Source organism: Empidonax traillii, unplaced genomic scaffold, assembly GCF_003031625.1.
Source record: "Empidonax traillii isolate 1590-97213 ecotype Southwest subspecies unplaced genomic scaffold, ASM303162v1 scaffold90:size2128546, whole genome shotgun sequence".
NCBI lineage: Eukaryota > Metazoa > Chordata > Aves > Passeriformes > Tyrannidae > Empidonax > Empidonax traillii.
Genome location: NW_020955283.1, coordinates 299,839 through 321,069, shown reverse-complemented (window position 1 = coordinate 321,069; position 21,231 = coordinate 299,839). Strand labels below are relative to the sequence as shown.

Sequence of the window (21,231 nt, the reverse complement as noted above, 5' to 3'; positions counted from 1 at the left end):
TAGCTTAAAATACAGTAAAGGTTAAATAAATTTGTTGCTTGCAAACAAGGTACTGTGAATTTGATTCTTGGCTCTTTTTTGGGAAGGAGGTATAAATGTTAATTTTACTGCCTTCTAGCTTAAAATACAGTAAAGGTTAAATAAATATGAAGCAGAAAAAACTCCAAGTAGTATGACCTATAAAAGTATAAATGGCCTACTGTTCTCTTCTGTTTGTACTTTTTCAGCAGCACTAAGTAGTTTCATGTCAGTGCAGTCGTGTTCAGTGCTGCATCATATGTGGCTTATGTATTCAAAAGTACATTCATAGCCAAATGTCTTGTGTTTTTTAAAATAAAACCCACAACAGAAAATCCCACCCAACAATAAGATTTGAGATTGTCTTTTTTCGAAAGCCCCACTAGGTGCCAGCAAAGGACCTTCTCAGTTATATGAGCCAGTGAAACATTTTGTAGGCATTCTCAACCCCGTTGCTTTTGTAAGAGTTGACAGTTCGTATTAACTTCTTGACATGCTGATCATTTTATTTTAAAAAATTAAAAGTAAAAAAAAATACTAATTAGCTATGAATGTATGAGACAGTTTGTGTATAATTATACAGAATACCTTTCTCCTGTAGTAGTGTTTGGTAATGCTGTTTATCTCTGTGCATACTTAGCTCAGTGTTCTAAAGTTTGTGTAGCTGGTCATATATCTGCAAACCATACTGAACCCTAATGAATGTCTCCTTCTTGTGGGCTTCCAGCAAACAGGATGAGGTAGTTCACTCTGTAAGAGTAATTGGATTTTTTCTACCTTTTAACAGCTGTAGTTTGAAAAGGTCAAAATAGAAATAGAAGGTTAACATGGTTGGCTGAAAATGAATGCCAAATTATTAACCAAAATAACTTTCTATTGCTCCAGTTCAGTTGCACCTCATTGAAAATTATGAGTTAATAGACAGGAGAGGGTTCTGCTGTGTGCAAATCTGTAGAAAGTGCGATTGCTTAGCAGCATGTGGATTGTGAGATAATGCCAGATTCCTTTCGAGTTTTTTTTTTTAACAGTGCAGAAAAACTTTTTCTTAAAGCGAGGAGGAGGCTTATTTCGCTGGTTTATGCATAATTCAGACTTCAGCAGTTTGCTAGCATGGTTACTATTTGGAAATTCAATCCTGGACTTGATACTCAATTATATGGGACTTCATTCCTACCAACTTCCTGTAATTCTAAACCTATGGGTAAAAATATTAGTAGTCATACGCTGCTGAGGAAAGTACGGACACATTGACTCAGCTCGTGCAGCCGCAGCCGGCGTTGCTGTGTTAAACTTGGAACTTCTGGAAGCTTATTATTGTGTTCATTTATGTAAATTACAGAAGGTATAATTGAAACAAGGTCAGTGGTGTTTGTCAGTGTGTCGCAGCCGAGGTCGTTGGAACGTAAGTGCTTTTTAAATGAGTGCTCTCTGACTGCCAGCAATCAGCGCCGGTCCAGAAACTGCAGTTCAAGGAATGGCTGACATTTCGAGAGGTACTTTTTTTTTTTAAATGCTAGTATCTTGTAGAAATTAGGACAAAGACTGCAGCTTTTATGGGCTTTTACTGTTTGGATGTACTAGCTCTGGGTTCTGTGCAGCTGCCTGTAGCCTTTCTGCTGAAGGATCTTTGTGGTTTTCATTTGCTAACATGCGTGGAAATGAGAACAAATGGCACGGCGGTTAAGATTGCATTTTGCTACCCAAAGAAGCAACACAGATCCATTATCAGAGACCTCAGAAGATGTTTTGGACAGTAATAGTTGTATGTACTTCAAAAAATCACAGAATTCTGCACCTAATGTTACACAAGTGAAACTGACTCCCAGGCGAGTTGCTTATGCACCTGTAGTGCAACAAGTCATTAATCAGGAGACAAAACCAGCTATTTCTTCATTGCAAATAAAAAAGAGCAGTTCGCTGCACATTTCCCTGCAGTCTAGAAAGCACAGTGGTTGTTCTCGCTTTGGTGATGCCTTAGCTACTGGAGAAGACACTTCATTCCTTGGAATTGGTAATGAAGGGAATTGCGGTGCTCGGATTGTGGTCGATCATCGATCTAATGACAGCCTCCTGAGCAGTGCCTCTCTGTGCAAAGGCAGCCTCAGCAGTATTGCAGCAAGTGACAGTGGATCCTTTAGCAGTGCTGGCAGTGACTACGGATCATGTGCAAGTACCACAAGTGATGGAGGTTCCTATAGTAACAGTGTCATCAGTGACAGTGGCAGTGGCACCCTTTGGACAAGTGACAGCACTTTCTGTAGCAGTGTTGTACATGGTGATTCTTCATATAGAAGCACTGCAAACAAATGTAATCCCTACAGGAGCACCTCATCTCAGGAAACTCTGTGTAGAAGTAGCACTACTTTTGACCAAGATGCTTTGTCGGTGAGGAAGAAAACGAAAATTCCGTTGCGGCGTTGTTCATCACTGGTTATTTTCCCTAGGAGTCCTTCCAGCACTCCTCCAGCTTCTCCAGTAAGCTCAGGTCAACCACCACATAGAGGCATGTATCAAACGTCTCACAGGCTAATTATTTCTCCTAATGAGCTGGCACAAAAAGAAGATCCAACCACTTCCAAGGGATTCCTTTCAACAGCAGTCAATGGGCTTAGACTGTCTAAAACAGTTTGCTCTGCTGGCGAAGTCAGAGACATCCGACCGCTTTATTTGAATCCATCATTACAGGACAAAAGTCAAACTTTGAGTGGTTCTGAGCAGACAACTTGTGAAGAGGTGTCTGATGGCTTCTCGTGCGTTTCAGTTCATCTCAGCCAAAGACCATTTGCATCGAGCAGTGAGGTGGTTAATGGCTCTTGCAGTCCAGAGTTAAATCTGAACTCCGGTGCAAAATACCCTCATTTAAGACTGGAACGTAGCACATCTGCTTGTCTGCCCTCAAAAATAGATTCAGAATATCAGATTAGTATAAGTGAACTAGAAAGACCGAATGTTCAGATGAACAGAACTCACCATGTTTTGCAAAGAAGTGTTTCCTTGGAAGGATCACGTCAAAAAGTTTCTTGCTGCTTATCCAGCCTTAAATACAAGTGTCACAGTGCAAGGACGTCTCAGTTGCACATACAATTCAAACCTGGGAATGAAGGAAAAACAACTGGTGTTAAGAAAAGATATGGAACCTCTAAAAAGGAAATGTCTAGCACTTCTTTGTGGAGGCCCCATAAGGTGAGTGTCCTGGTTTATAGGGAACTGTGACACAATTTTACAGCTGGAATATAGCTGGAAAATAATAAGAGTTTGCAGTTTAGATTCAAGTGCAGTGGTTTCAGAATTTCCTAATGGTGTCAAATTGTCACCATTAGGAAGTTAATTTTTGTGTTGTCTGTAAAAATTGGTGTTTAAATTTGTTTCTTAAAATTTGGTACATACAGGAGCAGAGGTGATTAGGTCTTACAGTGAAATACCTGTATCTAATATATTATAAACAATAATTTCCTGTTTACTTGAACTCAAAGGGATTTTCTTTTCTAGTTATCTAGACATGGGAGTTATTGAAGCTTCAAATTAAGTTTTGTAGTTTTAAACATGTGACTTCTCATTAAATGAATAGTAATTACCAAAGTTTGCATATACAGTGGGTGGATTACTGTAGTGTTTTAGATTTATTTCATATAGGCTTTATTTTACAGAAGAGTTTGCTGTATTTAGAATTAAAGATAAGTAATATTTGAGCAGAGAAACTGTAAATACCATTTGTTTCTGTATACACCCTGAACCACAGGAATTTTCAGAGTTTCCTCTCCCTTTTTTTTTTTCCTCCTTCCAACCACTAGTCCAGCCTGAGCAGTACACTGTAACTTAAAACCTCTCCCAACAACATTGCTGTTCAAATTGTAGTACTTGGGTCTAGAAGGCTTATATTAAATACATGTATTTTTTTGTAATGAAATTCATGTCCAGCTAAATGACAGAAGTGTTTGCACTTATTAACTCTTAAGGCAGTTTATATTGTTAGTAAAGCATAAGCCACATGAAAGGTGGATTTTAAGACTTGTTTAAATAGCATTGTGAAGACTTAAATAATCTGAATATTATATTAGTTTTAATTATGAATACTGGTAAAAGTGCAACAATTGATGGGTACTAAATTTGTTTTATGATCTCATTCTCTATGATTTGACACTGCTACCATTTAGCTAACCTGCTGTTTAAGCAAAAGGCTTTATGACAAAGATCTATAGTTATGACAGTCCTCTTCTAAACTAGTAAGACTATTTTTAAAGTATATTGTGGGGAAAAAAATGTTGAATCATGCACTTCAAGTACATTTCTCATTAACTTGCACTGCCTCTGTGTTTAATGGCAGTTGCTATAAAAGATGTTATATAATTTAATACTGGATGAATTTCAATAAAATCTGTTTAGATAGAATCCAGGTTCAGGATTAGACACATTAAGTGACATTTCCAGAACATCTTCTGGGACACTGGACTGACAATAGTTTGTTTTGGTTCCCAGGAGTGATGTTTACAATGGATTGACACAAAATCTGAGACTTGTCTTTATAGCATGTGGCAGTTTTACTGTGTTATTGAGGCAGCGTGTTTTAAGCCTCCTGAATCCTTAAGATTTCATCATTTGAATAGAAGATGAGAGAGACAATTTTAAAAATAAAAAATAGGGTAAAAAAAGAGTCTGAATCCAAAATTGTTGTAGTTATCTTGCACTTTCATGTCTACATACAAATTAAAAAGATCTCTGACATCAGGAAACTAGGCACTAAAGGTTTTATGGCACTACAGTTGTTTCAGATTCTCTTATGCAACAACAGGTACAGCAGTCCTCAAATGGCCCTTTTCAGTTTTTATAATATCCTATAAAATGTGTTATAAAAAATGTAAAAGCTTCCCCCACCAAACTAAGCAAAAACCATAGTTGACCTTACAACAGTTCAGCAATTCACTAGAATAAAATAGGAAAATACAATTGTATTTCCTCTTAGTCTTTGTGAGCAATATAAGAGATTCTGTGGCAGTCACTTAATTGCATAGTGCAGTTAATTATCATGGTATATTGTGACTCATTTAAAAATAAACAACTCCCAAAATATTTCCCTTGACTCCAGTTAGTCTGGCCTAGTATATTGATATGCTGGGTCTGGGTTCAAATTTAACAAGTTGATATTGGAGTAGCATTTAGTAATGTCAGCTATCTGTGCAGAGCAGGCATGAAATCAAATCACTGCTGTGGTCAGAGCCTGCAGAGGCTGGAGCAGCCAAAAGGTCTGTGCATTCTTTTCTTCTGTGCCTTGCTACCAGCCTTCAGCCACCTCGGATCACATTTCCTGCTTTCCATAATCAACAGCTTGTTAAAGGCTGACTTAAAAAAAAAAAATCATAACACCATTTCTATGACGACTGGCCTTGGATTATTTTTAATTAGGTTGAAAAATGGGGAATGGTGATGGCCCATGTACCACTGCTGATTTTCATTGGAGACTTAGTGAATAGGTTCTGCAGCAGGGAGTGGAATTTCATTTATGTGAAACAGGAGGAAGAGGTAGTCCATGGTTGCAGCATTGAAGGTTGTCCTTGACTTTGTATTTTTGCTTTTAATGTTTTTTGGTTTTTTTTTAATGCATCTGTCTCTTGCTCAGGGTAGAAATAAATCTGCAGCTAAAGCACTTTGACATGCCAGGTGTGGATTGGGAGGGTGGGAGTGAGTAAGGGAACAGGTTACTTGTCACTGAACATACGTAAAATCTGTGAGGTGCAGAGAAAGGCAGAAACAGTGACTACAGTTCCAGTTCTTGTAGACTATAAACAAAGTTCTAAAAAAAAAAAAAAAGCTGTGTTAATCTCTTCCATTAGTACAATATCGTGCTGACATCCCTGGTGACATCAACTATTCCTTCCTCTACGCTATCACTCCCAATTGGATAATGTGATTATTGTAAATGTACATGCAAATCTGTTTCAGCAGCTGTATATCTTTACAATAATTTCTTACACAATTAAGGGAATAATTTTATTCTTGTGCTTCTGTTGACAAGTCATTTTACTTGTCTCTAGTTATTTTGTCTCTAGTTATTGAAATACACATTTTGAAGCAACAAAACTTTCAGAGGTGGTATAAAACAAGCCAATGGTTTTCTGTCAGATTCATGTAAAGGAAACCCTTAGTTGTAACTCACGATCTTTTTTCCCCAAGATTCTGGAACTTTGCCTTTTGTATTCATAAAAGGAGATGCTATTTGAACCTTGCTGTACTAAATTTAAATTTAGTGAAACAGTAATTTGAGGGGGCTTTGTGCAAAGGTTTCTCTCTTGACTAACTTACTTCCCAGCTGATCTGAACGTGCTGAGGAGACCAGAAGCTGTGTCTGGAAGATCGTGCCCCCCCAGATAAATGCTGCACCACAGGTTAGCACTGAGTAGCCTGAGGTTGCCTTCTCTCTCTGAGAGCTTCTGTCCTAACAAAACTCCTTCACAGAGAACAGGGATCTGAGCAGGGAGAAGTGCCAAGAGAAGGGAAGGACAGCTGTGGCTTAGCTCCATCTTTGCATATTGGGCAAAGGGGCTGCATGTGCATCAGTGTCCCAGATCTGTGCAGGGAAGTGAGGTGGGAAAGGGGCTGGTGAAGCAAAAGACACTGCTTTGTGCTGCTGTGCTGGAATAACCTCACCATTAAGAGCTCCCATATTGTTCAGGGTTGCATATCTTGAAGGATCAGGTTACAGGACTGTGTCTCTGGCGCATTGCTGTGTCATGGTCTGTCAGCTCACTCAGGGAGAGTTGGGGTTGAAAATTAGGTGGGATCTTCCTGAGGAATCGTGGTGACAACTATGTTAGACTTAAATCACAGAAGAGTATATGTGTTGTGTCTCAGACAAATCAGTTGAACTATGCATCAAAGCATTGAAGGGAAGACAGTGTTAAGCACAATAATAAGCAATTTATAGTTAGTTGTAGGGGATTTCCTACTTTCATCCTTTATGTAACAATCACCTGTAGTGCTTTAATAGTATGTAGTTATTTCTTCTATTTTTCATCTTGCTTAAGTGCAGAGTTTCCATTACACCTTCCTCTCTGCCCTTTTGCATGATTTAGCTTTTGATCTTATTCAGGGAGCAAAAAGATTGCACACAAAGGATGTGATAAATCTTACAGCCTCACTGTGAATGGTTGCTACATCGATGGATTAGCAAAGTAAGCAATCAAATAATCTTATTTGGTAAGAGTTCCATCCCTAAAATTATTCATTGTCAGTTTTAGCAAGTTGTATTTAACAACAGTGAACCATAAGTAACCTTCAGAATATGATCATGCTCTGAGGAACAGTGTCTGGACTGCAGCAGATATTTGAATAAACCAGTTTATGCAAGTTCTAGCACTTTGTAGTCCCCAGGAAACACTGCACATACATAATAAGGAGAAGTTCTGTTTGATTGTGCTCTGTACAAATTATGATGAGCCTCGTTCTGTTAATAGTCTGCAGTTGAACTGAGCCTGCCAGCAAATGGGGAAACCAAAACTGCAAAACCATGCAGAGCAAACCTTCTGAAACAGCTTATGTAAATATGTAATTATCCAGCCTTCAGGCTGATTCATGTCCTTTTAATCTACCACGAGAGAGTGGGAAGCATTGATGCTGTGGTTTCTTTAATGGAGCCACAAGCTATGGTTATTCTGTCTCTTGAGACTTAGTATAGATATAAGAATGTGTTAAAGTAAAACTTTTTCACCAGCCAGGCTAGAGATATTCTTCCTTTACTCCTGACTAGCTAAAGGACTTTCAGGCTTTCAGATATGAGACCATGATTGTGGCTATAATTTAATTTTTTTTTTTTTTGGATGGTACGTTCTTTTTGCCTCCTGTGAGAAATCAGATCAACACTTTGGGTTAAACAAAAAATTTCTTGGAAAATGTTATGGTGATGTAGAAATCACAGTCTTTGCAAGCATTATAGGATAGAACATACAAAACTAATTGTACCTGCAGGTGTTCTCCCAGTAATTGTCACGAAGCTCAGCTATAAAATGTTTGAAATACTACCTACAACAAATAATCTTTAATCTATTAGATTGTCTTACTGAAGGAAGGGAGTAAGTGGTATGGCAATATTTCGAAATGACCAAAAGGGGAATTACAGGCTAATGCAACAGGCTGGTATGGAAGCAAGAATACATGCAATAGATCCAGTAGCTAAATGACATTTGGTGTCTACAAGGAGGAGACTGAGCACTGCTTTCATAAAAGGAAGTTTCATCTTACAAACCAAACTGAGCAATGACATGTGAAGATGGGTGAGCTGGTTAATGCAGGGCACTTTTAAAATTACTCTACAAGAACCCTTAGCAGAAGTACTGAAACATACTCTTTAAGTGCAGAAAAAAGCTTCCTCATTGATGGCAACTAAAATACAAGAAAGAAAAGTGAGGATTAAATTGCCACCTCAAAAGTTGCACAAAATCTCATGCTACGGAGTGACTAAACAGTAGAAAATTTGAAAATCACTGTTGAAAAATGCCAAGCATTACACACAGAGGAAAACAGCTGATGATACTTGTGTGGTGATGGTCTCTTATACTGGTCAGGAAATAGTTTGTGTCGTGGGGAGAGACTCGCTGAAAATGTCAGCTCAGATCTTGTTGACAGTTGAAAGGCAAATAAAAAGGTTAGGATTTATTAGTGAAGAAATAAACTAAGAAATCTAAAACCACCGTAATGGAGTTGTACAAATCCACAGAGGTGCATGGCATGCATGTTTCTGGTCATCCTTTTTTCAGGAAGCATGTATAACAGAACTCAAAAAATATCAGTTAAGGGTCACAAGATTGGGATGAGTTTTATGTGAGGAGAGGCACTAAGTGGATCAGGAGCTTTTCAACTTTGAAAAAAAAAAAGGTGGTATAAAGGGAGTTAATAAAACTATAGTTCAGGGGAGGTAAATTTGAACAGAGATTCCACTCCACTCTTACAAAACAAGTATGCTCTTATGTGTTGCTGAGCTCACTGTCTGAAGATGTGTGTACCAAAAGTAGAAATGGATTTTAAGAAGAGCTTAGAGAAGTTGAAGGTCCATCAAAGAGTATTACATTCTCAATATGTAGTTTGACATCAGGATAAAAAGGTCCATGACCACTTACTCATTAGAAACTGGGGGTTATATCAAAGGAAGTACTATTCTTAACTGCTGGTTTTACTATTCCTTCAGCATTTGCTCTTGGCCATTACAGGGAAAGGATACAAGAGTAGGCAGAGCGTTAATCTGACTCCCAGGCTCTTTGGTGCCTGCTCAGCCCTTAAGCCACATAGGATCAAAGTGGTAGAAATACTCTCCCTTCACCCTGGGCTCAGGGTGTTCTTCTGTGTTCTGACACGTGTTTTCTCATCTTCCAGAAGTGGATGAATTTCACAGATTGAGCAAGTAAGCAAAACCAACTGGCCTTTTCAGGAGAGTCATTTGCTTACGACTGACTTTCACCCTCATCTGAAGGGGACTGCCCTGCGTATCTATTAAGTGTCTCTGTTTCAAGTGAACTTTTTTCCTCACTTTCTGTGACAAACAGAACATGCTGATTTGGGAATGCAGCCAGCAAAATGTTTGTAGTTCATTTCAGTGTTAGTTTATGGGTCTATAATCATCTCTGTATCAAGAGAATGCATCACTCTTTTTTTCTTGTCATGATAGTTTACAACAAATCAGAAAGTCTACAGATGCAATTATTGAGCCCTTGGGCTGCCTTCAGCTGTGTCAACTGTAACATAAGCAAACAGAATTTAGAGAAGGACATCAGCAAGTTCCTGGCTGAAATTACATACAAACTTGAATCGGAGTCATTGAAGTTAGGGCGTATTAAAATGCAAATGGCACACTCCAGCTACTCAGTGAGAGGAATGTGGGAAGAAACATAGAACTGGATTCTTTTAGACCTAGATGATTTCTCTGGCAATCAGTGATTTTCTGAGCATAAGGGAGAGGGCCCTTTTCAGTAATGTGAAAGCATGAGGGCTTTTTAAAGGAAAAGGGTTTCCAGAATTTATTATGAATGTTATTTATTTTTTAATAGAGTTTCTACCCTTAACCAGTTATTGTATTCATCATTGTTTTTAATAAACTCAAATTGGGACAAATATTTAGTTTCTAAATGAGAAAACTAAAGTGGTTAACATTTGACAGATTACAGGCCAGTAAAGCCACATCTAATGTGGGAATTGTAATGTAAGTTCAGTAATGTCATTGTGCTTGTCTGAAATAAATTGCGATACAGTTTTGTTGGAAAAGTAATTGTAGTTGGATTATTTGTGTTGCAGTTACCTTGTGCCATTAGAGGTTGAGCTTCCAAGGTCAGTTCACACAGACTGGTTTTGGACAGGTAGGATTTATAACTTGAGCATAGCAGAGCTTAAGACAAACCAAACCACAAAGTTCTGCTCTGGCCAGGTCACGTGTCTGCATTTGGGCTTGACAGCAGCAGGTTTAGGCTTGGAGCAGGGAGAGGTCAATAGGTAGGACTTGGGGCTCCTGTTCTAGTCAGTGGTGGCTGAGGACTGTTGTGGAGTGTGGAATAGCATGGGAAACTGCAGCGTGGCTGGCGGTGGCCACTGGCTGTGTGATGGGTGCAGGGAAGTCCAGAGTGGACAGTGGACTTAAGAATGCTTTTGGAAACGGATGGAGTAACTTCGGAGCAGGGGGGGCTGTTCAGCCTCCATCCAGCCCTGCCATGGGTTCCTGTCCTTTGAGGCAGTCAGGGACCTGGGCAGCCTTGGCCAACTGATTTGATTTAGGGCTGGAAAGCAGCATCCAGGCTCAGCCTTTGTGCCTTTGGGTGACAATGTACTGGAGCAAATTAGCTTCCCATTAGTGAGACCGTGATGCAGAGATGCTCCAATTGTCTGTCTGCCTTTTGGGGACAAGTAGTTTGTTGGGTTTTTTAATTCTGTTTGTTCCCTCTTGCTCTGAGAAGCAAAAAGTTGACTGCCTGTATCAAGCGCTTCAACTGAGTGTATTAATTAGCCAATGTGGTAAACATCTGCACTATCTGATTTATCTGTGGTTTTCTCAGGGAGCAAATTACACATACAGTTTTAACATTTGATAGGGTTTTACACTTTTTAGAGTGTATTAAGCTTTATAGTGTTCAATGGTGAAGGTAAAAGTGCACCTGGAATTGTTACTACAAGAGTTTGTTTTTCAAACTTTTTTTGAAGTCTTAAGATTTGGCACAAACACTTGCACAAATAAATGCAGCTACTGTGAAGATAACTGACTTGATGTCGGGAATGAGTTGTTGAAATAGTACCTGATTAAATATTTGGTACTGTTTTCTGAATTTTTTTGTGGTGAGTATTGGCAGGTTTAACACAAGACAAATCTGGATTGACTCCTGACTTTTCATAAAATGTAATATTTCTGCTTTTTATATGGTAACTTATTTGGCACATCTGTACATAAACCAAAGGAACTCAAATTCCTGATGAATAAAACCAATGCATTAACGGCTTTTGACATGGTCTTTGTTTATGTTGTGCTGCAGTATGCTTTGGTTATGTTAGACAACTTTATGCCTTCCTGTGGCCTATGTGAAAATGAAGTCTTGTACGAAAAAAAAAACTACCTTAATTTGCTTTGTTAATGAACTTTTAAGCACAAGTTCTCAAAGCAGCATACATTGAGTGGACTAATAAGGAATGTTGTTATAAGATTACTGTAGACTAAATATGAACTAAGAAAGCAGTAAGATTATGGTTCTGTATAAAATGTGCAAGCTGTAAATGGAGAAACAGATGACACTTTCTCTGGTCTTAGATAAGTAGTTCTCTGAAAATATCTTTGGAAACAAGGGAGAATTAGTGAAAATAACTTCAGTGGCATTTCTAAATTCTCTCTGTTAAGCAGATGGTAAAACTGCTGAGGCATGTTGTGCTGACACCTTGCTGTTGAAACAATCAGAAGGGCTGGAGGTCCTGCAGGAACACATGTTGTGTAATAACCCTTGATCTAACAGTGTGTATTTTCTCTAGTTTGAAAATGCTAGGGAGTCTTATATCTCATTGTCAGTGATGCCAACTCAAAAGAAATGCCTGCATGTCATTATAAAAAATAGTCCCCTCACCATCTACCTCTCCCCCTTCAAAATACCAGAGACTAGGACTGCGATGAATTGCTTGCAGTCAAGTATTTAGTGCTTTGCAAGATAGAAAAGCCATTACTTTTGGAATATATGAATTTGGTACAATCTTAACGTGATAATTGAATTTTGCTTTTTTGAAACTGTTGCTTTCCCCTGATGAATAGCATATGCTGGCAGTATTTGCTGGAAGGAAGAAAAGCTCACTTCTCTCGATTTAGAGTTCAAGAGAACCAAATAATATACTCAGCGCAGCATGAAAAGAAAAATACTTGAAGTTGCTAGTGTAGCTCAGGCAAGTTTTTTTTCATTCTCATCAAGCTTGTAACTAATGTTAATGTTTGGGTGTTTAAGCAAGAAGAATGTTGGTTTTATAAGGGATCTATTGAGCTCTTGTTTTCTTAAGCAGCAATAGTCCAGATCAGTGTTTGTTTTTTCAATCTGAATTGATACTTACATTCCCTCCAATAAAAGCTGTATGCTTTCACATTTTGCCATACAGCTGTAGATTTCTGTGCAAAGACCAACATGTGCACAACTAGGTGCCTGTTTAGTCAGAAAAAGACTGGGAATATACTTGGATTCTAATTCATGCACCAATACCACATAACATTTGTCACTAAAGTTGGTAGAGAAAATACCTGTTATTTCAATGCCCTGGCCTCGTACAAGAACTGTTTCAAAAGGCTGTGTGGAGAATCCAGCAATTAAAAAAGGCTTAAATTCAGTTAACTGTCTTCAAACCTGATAAATTATGGGTAATGTTCTCAGTACTGCTCTTAAGCATCTGACCCAGATAAGCATGTCTGTTAAATCTGCTTCTATCCAATTTCTGATGGGAATTGCAGGAAAAAAAAGTCCAAAATCCTAATTGTTAAAGCTTATTAAATATATATTAATACAGTAAATGAAAATAGGTTTTGGACTGGGTTGTTTTCTTTTGGTGCTTTTCTTTGAATGCTCGCTTTTGCACTGGAGTTCTTTAAATGCATTGTGTGCAGCAGCTGTCTGTCCTCACATGTTTTTAATAACTTTCTATAGACTAAACCAGTGAATCAGTGAAATACAAGGCCTCTCTGTTGGTGTACTATAACATTAATTGAGGTTTATGCACTTACGGTTTGGCAAGCAAAAGTTTGAGTTCTGTGGCTGTTAAGAAATCAGAAGTTGACAAGAACAACTGACCCACTTGTCTGTCGTGCCTGCTCTCATGAAACAGAGATCCAAACAGTTTCAGCTCCGTTGGCATTTAGTTGTTCATGTGTGCCATGTGTGTTTTGAAACTTCTTTGGCACTTCTTTGAAGGCAGTTACTCAGCTTGCTGTGGTGGGGCACATTGCTGAAGGTTGTTCCCGCTCTCTGATTTATCTAGTAGTTGTTTGGAGGTAAATCACCACTGGAGGATTTTACTCTCTAGCTGGAGGAGAAAGTACTGTTAAAGGGTTGGTTATTGAGGCTAGCTCTGCTAAAAATAGCAGGAAAAGCAGCAGAATAATAAAGTGAATAACAGGAACCCGTACTCAAATTATGCTGGTAACAAACACAGTGTTCTGAGGTTTTCTAAAATAGAGAAAACTTTTGTCCCACATTCCAATAATTTATTTGGAAGGCATGTTCCACTTGAGGATTGCCAAGAACTTTACAAATACGAAGCGTTTTAACATGTCTAAGGTATGTGCTGTACCATTTCAAAAAGAACCTCATAGGCAAAAATGATAGCTATTTTTTTCCAGAAACCTGTGGTCTATAACAGTACAGAAAGCTTTGCTTCAGTAGTGCAGGGAAACCTCAGACTCTTCAGTTATGAAAACCTGTTATGGCTTTCTATCTCAAAGAAGTTTGTGAAGCAAAAAGTTGGGTGTTTTGTATTTATTTTTGCTTTCCTCCCCTTCAAATCTGAACGTAAGACCTACGTGCAGCAGATTGAATTTGAAGTTATGTATCTCTAAATTTCTAGCATGATATCACCTATGACAAGTCTGCAGCTGTAATTGTGCTTTTTGGAGGTCCAAAAATTGGAGGCAAAATGATTCTCCATATATATGTGTGATTTGAAGATGAAATGGTCCAACTTAGGGCAACAGATCTAAAGAACAAAGGTACCAGAATCATTAAGGGAGAAAGAACATCTTCAGGAAATACCTGTAGCCTTTAATGTCAGGGCTGTTTGAATGGAGAATGCTGTCAATGGGACCAACAAATGGATAGAATTGGACTGGAGTTGTTAATCTTGTAAAACACTGGCATTGAAAATTAAAATATAATTGTACTAGAAGGAAGGTGAAACAGACGACTTTGCCCTGAGATGAAGGGAATAGATGTCAGCAACATGCAGAGCCTTGCAGTGGGGAAGTTTTATGGGCAAACACCATCAAAATCCTGGGGTGATGAGTTGGAATAAAAACTTGGGGTGCAGCAACACGTTTAGGAAAGAATAGGCACTGGATCTTTTGTTAGCTGGAAAAATCAGGAAGCCTAAAATTCCAGAGGCTGCACAGGCCGCAGCGTGTAAGACTTTCACAGCTCCTTACTCAGTCAATGCGAAAAAGTCTCGTCTTCTTACAGGGAGGTTTTCTTTAAAATGCCATATGTTTATATATACCTTCAAAAGATTTTGTGCTGTCCTGATTTTAGCACACAGGCAGGGATTTGTCTTCGTGTGAAATGACCCATATAATACATTTTCCTGCTTTTGTAGAGGTTTGCAAAGGGTTTCAAATCACGAATGAATTAGAAGCAACTCAGCACATGCTCCAGTAAATCTGCAAGAAGTCAAGGACAGTACTTTGGTGGTTATTATTGCTTAATATTGAAATTACCTATGTGGATTACTAAAGTGTTCATTTCTTTGGCAAGCAGAAATCAGTGATCAGTAGTAAACTGGACAGTGACAAGTGTGCATTGTCGGTCTGCCCTGGTCCAGCAGCACAGGAGGGAATCAAGCTGTGAAGCTGCTGCTTTCGTAGTCTGGTCATAGTCAGACAGTCCAGACATCCAACTCAGGGCAGAATCTTTCAGATAGTACTTGTTAAAACTAAACTCTGCAATGTGTGTAGACAAAAGGTAATTTTCTATAGTTATAACAGATTTTGATGCCAAACTTCCAGCTCCTGCTGCTGGACTTGGGACCACTAGAATTGCTACAACTTTCTAAGCACTTACCACAGATTAAACTTTTGCTTCACATTATCTTTGACAGTAGCTGTATTATTTGGAAAAGAAAAAGCATGTTTATACATGCCTGTTTTGCCTCTTTTAAACAGCTACCTGGGCTAATAGACATTGTCAGGTGCTCTTACATGGAGGGTTCTTTAGGATGATCTTTTTGCTGGGGATGCTGAACAACTCTCCTGGGTTTTTTTAACATTAGTCTGTATTATTTAATAAACAGTCTAAATCTTCACCCCCAGCTCCCTCAAAATTCATTTTGAAGAAAGCAGAACTGTCCCAGGCTTTGAGTCAATCAGGAATTGTTCTGTACAGAACAACTTTTATTGCCTGTGATTTCAAGGTACCTTCAGGTTCTTAGAGAGCATCGCTGTGCTATCAGGGTGTCGGGACATTGTTTTAAAAACACTTTGCAGCTTTCAACTTTTTGTGGTTTTTATTTGTTTTTGTTTTCTGTAGACTCGAGATGATTTTCTTGGACAAGTGGATATTCCTCTTTATCAGCTACCGGTTTGTATTTTTTGGTTGCTTGTGTTTTACGACTGTGATAGGGAATAAATATTTCTGCATGCGCTGTGTTAGTCATCTAAGGAAGTGAACTGTCCTGATAATACAAGTGATTAAGTTCTCCTGCTCTGTGGGTTCTCTGTTTTATTTTGTGGATTTGTTAAAGGTTTTTCAGAGTTGATATTTATTTTTAAATGTAGGTTACCTTGGGTTTAGATATTGCTGCTACAAGAGTTAGGAGTCCATTTAGCTTTTTCACAGATTAACAGTCTTAAACATAAGAGATTGTAGTTATAGTAATTTCTTAAAATATTTGCTTTAAAGTCTGTAAATTTACTCTTAATGTTTCTTATTCAGATAACCAGATACAAAAAAGGGTAAGTGGGAAATAGAACTAGTATTGCTTTGGATGTGTTTTTTCTGGTTTTTATATTCCTTTTGCAAAGCACATGATTAGTTTTAAAAAAAAAATCACCAAGAACATTGAAACAAATAAGCTTTTTCATTTTCTTCTGAGGTTTCAAAACAGTAGTAGATACTAACAGGTTTGTCAGCAAGTGTTTTAAAGACAGAATAGTAATCATGGCAAAACCTTTGCAAGAGCAGTTTTTGTTTCATTCTCTAGTATGCATAGACACTGAAAGGTAACTTTTTTTTTCTTGAACCAGAACATTAGGCTTATTACTAAGATTAAAACTGGTATTGCTGTTACTGTACCTGAACCTGTAATTTAAATTTTAAAATAAGGCCTTTAAAGAAATTACCTGGAAGTTTGTGATAGTTTTCTTTAAATCCAAGTGCTTGATAAAGATTTATCTTGAAAAACCTTGTCTTATTCCAGACAGAAAATCCAAGTATGGAGAGACCATATACGTTTAAGGATTTTGTTCTTCATCCAAGAAGGTTAGTAAATAGCAAATGGAAATTCTAACTTTCATATCTAAACAACGCTGTTGTGTAATTAGTTGTAAATATGTAAACATTGTCTAAATTTGTCTCTTTTCATCAAAGAAATTTGAGCGTCCATTTGTAAGATACTGTGATTCTACTAAAAAGTCAGAATTTGTTTAAATACTTACAGATTATTTGGTAAGAATAAATAATCTTTCTTCAGGCCATGATATCATTTGCGTTGTAACTTCATCTGACCAGTTTACTGTTTCACTGCACAGTGAAAATGGAGACCAATGTTGTGCATTAACCCATATATCCCTTTTCAACTTAAAGTTGTTTCCTGCCTTCCTGTCTCTTTTGTTTACCTCTTTCATGTGAACAATTTCATGTGACCTTTATAATAAACATATAAAAAGTGACACTGAAAAGCTGCTAAACATTTAGGAAGGCCTATGTTAAAAAAAGACAAGGAATTTCTAAATGATCAGTAGCATTTGGACACTGATATTAATGTTAAGCATTTCATGTTTATTTTTAAAATGCAGCCTCTTAACCTAAATCTGAGCAATTTTTAAGAAATTCGTATTTAGAAATAAAATACATCAAATGCATGTCAGTATTTTTCAGTTAGTAGGTTCCAATTTAGAAATAACAGCAGAATATGTGAGATCTATAGAGCTTCCTCAGCCAGAAGTATTTTTAAAGTATTTTACACTTCTTGATTTTTTTGTAGGTAAATGGTTCTGAAAGAGTTATCAAATATCAAACTTCAATTTGGCCTCCTATTTTTCTGAATTTAACATTTCCTAATCTGCAAATGAATGAAGAATATTTATTGTCTCTACATGAATCAACTTCAATTGTTTTTTAGTCAAGTACCTGACCTCTTCTGCTAGTGGCTACCACATGAATTTGGCAGTGCATTACAGAGATTCTGCCACAGGTTCAGGCGCTTTTCTGCCTTGAAATCTTAGGGTAACTTTTAGATGCTTTAGTATTGCTAATGCATGTGCTTCGATTCTGCTCAAATTTGCATTTACTTAGACAGGAATATTAAGAGTAAGGTCACTACCTTCCCAATACCTGAAAAGCATGACTTTTACTCTTTGCATTGGAAAGAGAGTTGGTGACTTCCTCTTTCAAATGGGTATGGGCTTTTCTCAGACCTAAATAAACATTAGACCTTTGTGATCTGTTTTTGGTTTTTTTTCCCATTTTGATGAGGTGAGTATCCAGTTGACTCACTGGTGATATTTTCAGGACTCTTTTTTTTTATTTATTTTACACCAACAGTCAAACAAATGAGAAAATTGGGCAGATTTCTTTACCAATTCAAAATACTAAATAAAATCAACATGGGGAAATGCTTTTTTCAGGCTTCTGATGTTGTATTATGCCAAATACAGAGAGGCAGATGCTGAAGTGTGTGAGCTTGCTGTAAGTTAGTGTCAGGAAAAGTAGTTCTGCAGGTTGACATAACGCTTGACAGCTTGTCTGCACACAGTTGAGTTCTTATAAATATACGAATTAACTTGTCTTTATGTTCTTGTTCTTTATTGTTATGCCTTGGATACTAAGGAAGTTTTTAGAAGAGTGAGTTGGAAAGAAAGTTTTGCCGTTTCGGTGCATAATATAAAAATTCAATACCATTGTAGAACTCAATTAATTAATAGAACTCATTTAGTTATGAAAAGGCAACTTTGTGTGGAGAAACTTAAGAATAATCCTCTGGTTGCACATTTTTAGCTATTTTGTTTCCGGGGAACAATTTCACAAGTGCACGATCAGATCATTTTGTTTTCTCTTCTGCAGCCATAAATCAAGAGTTAAAGGCCACCTTAGATTAAAAATGACTTACCTACCTAAAAACAATGGGTCTGAAGAAGAAACCACAGAACAGGCTGAAGAATTAGAGGTGAGAACAAAACGTGTTTATTGCTGAAAAACAAATGTTAGGAATCACTATAAATATAAGTCAGCTATAAATAATGTTTTAGAAACAAACCAGTTAAAAGTGATTGCTTTTATCTTACATAAAATTGTAAGTCTTAGTTTCTGTTGTAGGTTTGATGTTGTTTAACTGCAAAGAGACACAACATCTTTCTGGTTTTAGAATTTCAACTCTCCAATTCATAGAGATATTTTGATTTTAACTACTGTGTATATATATATGTAATCTTCTGTAAGCACATCCAGTGTAGATGAATGGATTTCTTTTAAAGACTTACCTCTATTCAGTGTTGCCAACTTTGCTTAGTACCTTGGCAGCATATGTATGAAATGACATTTGTCCACTTTTCTTAATGTATTCTATGCATGCTGTTTATTTTCCTGGAATAACAGCTTCTGATATTGATATGTTTAAGGAACTTGGGTTAAAAAATAAGATTTCTGCATGCATAATTTGCCCTGTCACTTCTTGAGAAATGAACACACTAAGCCAAACTTACTGGCTTAAGATTTAATGCAACTACACCTTAAAAAGAGGGGGGCAGCTTAGTAAATTGAGATATTTTTTCCAGCTTTGGTAATAGTAAAAGTGCTTTGTTACATCTCTTAGCCTGGGTGGATTATATTGGACCAACCAGATGCTGCGAGCCAGCCACAACAGCAGCAGCAGGAACCTCCTCCACTGCCTGCAGGCTGGGAAGAAAGGCAGGACATCCTTGGCAGGACCTACTACGTCAATCATGAGTTCAGAAGGACACAGTGGAAAAGACCAACTGCTCAGTATGTGTTTTGGCCTGAAAATTCCAGTCTTGTACCTGGTTCACTCTGGTTACATTGAAAGCAAGGGGAATTAGTGGAGAGCTTTCCCTAGATTAACTTTCAAGCCTGTGTGCAGTGGTCAGTGGCTGAAGGTCATTTTACCTGCACTGTGCACTTCCTTTGCTCTGGAATTATGTGTCCAAATAGAAACTGGTTGCAATTAAAGAGATAACTACGGTATTGGAAAGGAGATTTTTCAGTTTTAAGCCTGGTTCTTCCTTCCCATCAGGGACTGCATTAAATTACTTCCCCTATTCTTCCTCAGTTATTTTTTTTCCCCCTGGAATGCTACCTGGTTCTTTATTTTACCTTACACTTCACACACAAGCTGCTCATTTTAAACAGCTTCCATGAAGTTTTATAGTCCAGACTGTTCCTTTTTCTTCTGCTGGAACAACTGTGACTGGCATATATTTTTGCTGGTAGCCTGGCTTTCTGTTGAAAGATAAATGTGGCTGCTCTGTGCTGAGTTCTGCCCTCCCACCCCACCAGGGACAACGTGGCTGTGGCAGATCTGGGCAGTGTGCAGCTGGAGGCCCAGCACGTGTTCACTCACCGGCGACAGATATCAGAGGAGACAGAAAATGTGGACAACAGAGATTCCCCCGAGGTAAAAAAGCACATCTCGAAATGTTCCTCAAATGCAGGTGGCTTTTTAATCTAATCTACTCAAAGAGCTTGTCTTAACTCATTGTAACTTGAAACTGCCTCCTAAAAACATTTTGTTTTTATTTTCTTTTTAAAGAGCTGGGAAATCATAACTGAAGACGAGGCAACGATGTATAGCAGTCAGAACCTTCAAATCCCTCTCTCGCAGAGTAATTGTGACATACAGACTCATCTTGCAGAAGAATTGAGTAACAGACTTACTACCTCTGGAAGTTCAGCTACTGGCCAGTCAGCAGCCCACACTGTAAATGATTTTTCTTGTGTTTTCTTGTTTTCTAGTGTAGAAATGTCTACAATATTTTGCACAAAATGTTGCTAGTGGTAGAATTAGATCTATAAATATTTAATTTAACAATTTTTAATTTTATCTCGAATGCAGGGATTTTAAGAATAGTATTTTTACTATAGAAACCCAGCTAAACAAGCATTTTATTCTTTCCTACTTTGCTTATATGAATTTCTACCTGAGGTTAAAACAGGCTATTTTTCAGTCTGTAAATCTACCTCTTAGTCCAATGTCAAAACTAGGGATGAAGAAAGCTGTGTATATCCTGACAGCTTATTTCTAAAGGAACTGTGCTGTATGGGTGACTTTTCCCACTACAGCAAGTCTTAAGATAGATAACTTTTCATTGTGAATATCGGGATGAGGTTTTGTGATTGGGCTGCAGACCTGCTGATTCCATAGCAGAGAAAAGGGGAGCTCACCATACAGTTCCACAGCCCTCGTGCCAGTGGAGAAACTCGCCTGACCTCTGGCTCAGTCTGTCCAGCTTGCTAACCCAGCAGAAAACTCTTCCCTCTTTTCCCCAACTCTGTCTTTTTGCAGCTGTAGCAAGATGAAACGGCACGCTGAGTATTTGTCTGACAAATACTGTGGTGGCAAAGGAAAGCAGCAGGAGTACATAGCCAGAGATGAAACTTGTCTTTTTGGGGGTAGCAAGCAATTAAGCTCAGCTGTCTTGTGAAACCCGAGTTCCACAAACAGCCCTGTAACCCGATAGGTGACGTGAGAAATCCACTGTCCATTGAGGAAAGCCCACAGAGGTGACCCAGACCATCGAGTCTGTTAGATTTGGGTATTGAAGTAATCGTGAGCTTTTGTGATGTTAGA

General features: G+C 38.0%; 1 protein-coding gene across 2 annotated transcripts in view; it reads left to right on the top strand.

The window, feature by feature from the left end:
• Nucleotides 1-21,231, top strand: part of NEDD4 (neural precursor cell expressed, developmentally down-regulated 4, E3 ubiquitin protein ligase) — a 52,872-nt gene that overhangs the window by 16,959 nt on the left and 14,682 nt on the right. Inside the window, exons 1-7 of one of the 2 annotated variants that reach the window (XM_027881488.1) lie at nt 1,363-3,201; nt 15,738-15,788; nt 16,627-16,688; nt 18,492-18,594; nt 19,240-19,409; nt 19,941-20,058; nt 20,194-20,361. In XM_027881488.1, coding sequence (XP_027737289.1) covers nt 1,687-3,201; nt 15,738-15,788; nt 16,627-16,688; nt 18,492-18,594; nt 19,240-19,409; nt 19,941-20,058; nt 20,194-20,361 — 2,187 coding nt within the window. In that variant the 5' untranslated portion in view covers nt 1,363-1,686. Of the gene's footprint in view, nt 1-1,362; nt 3,202-15,737; nt 15,789-16,626; nt 16,689-18,491; nt 18,595-19,239; nt 19,410-19,940; nt 20,059-20,193; nt 20,362-21,231 lie in introns of those variants that run through there. The other variant, XM_027881489.1, reaches the window with a different exon arrangement.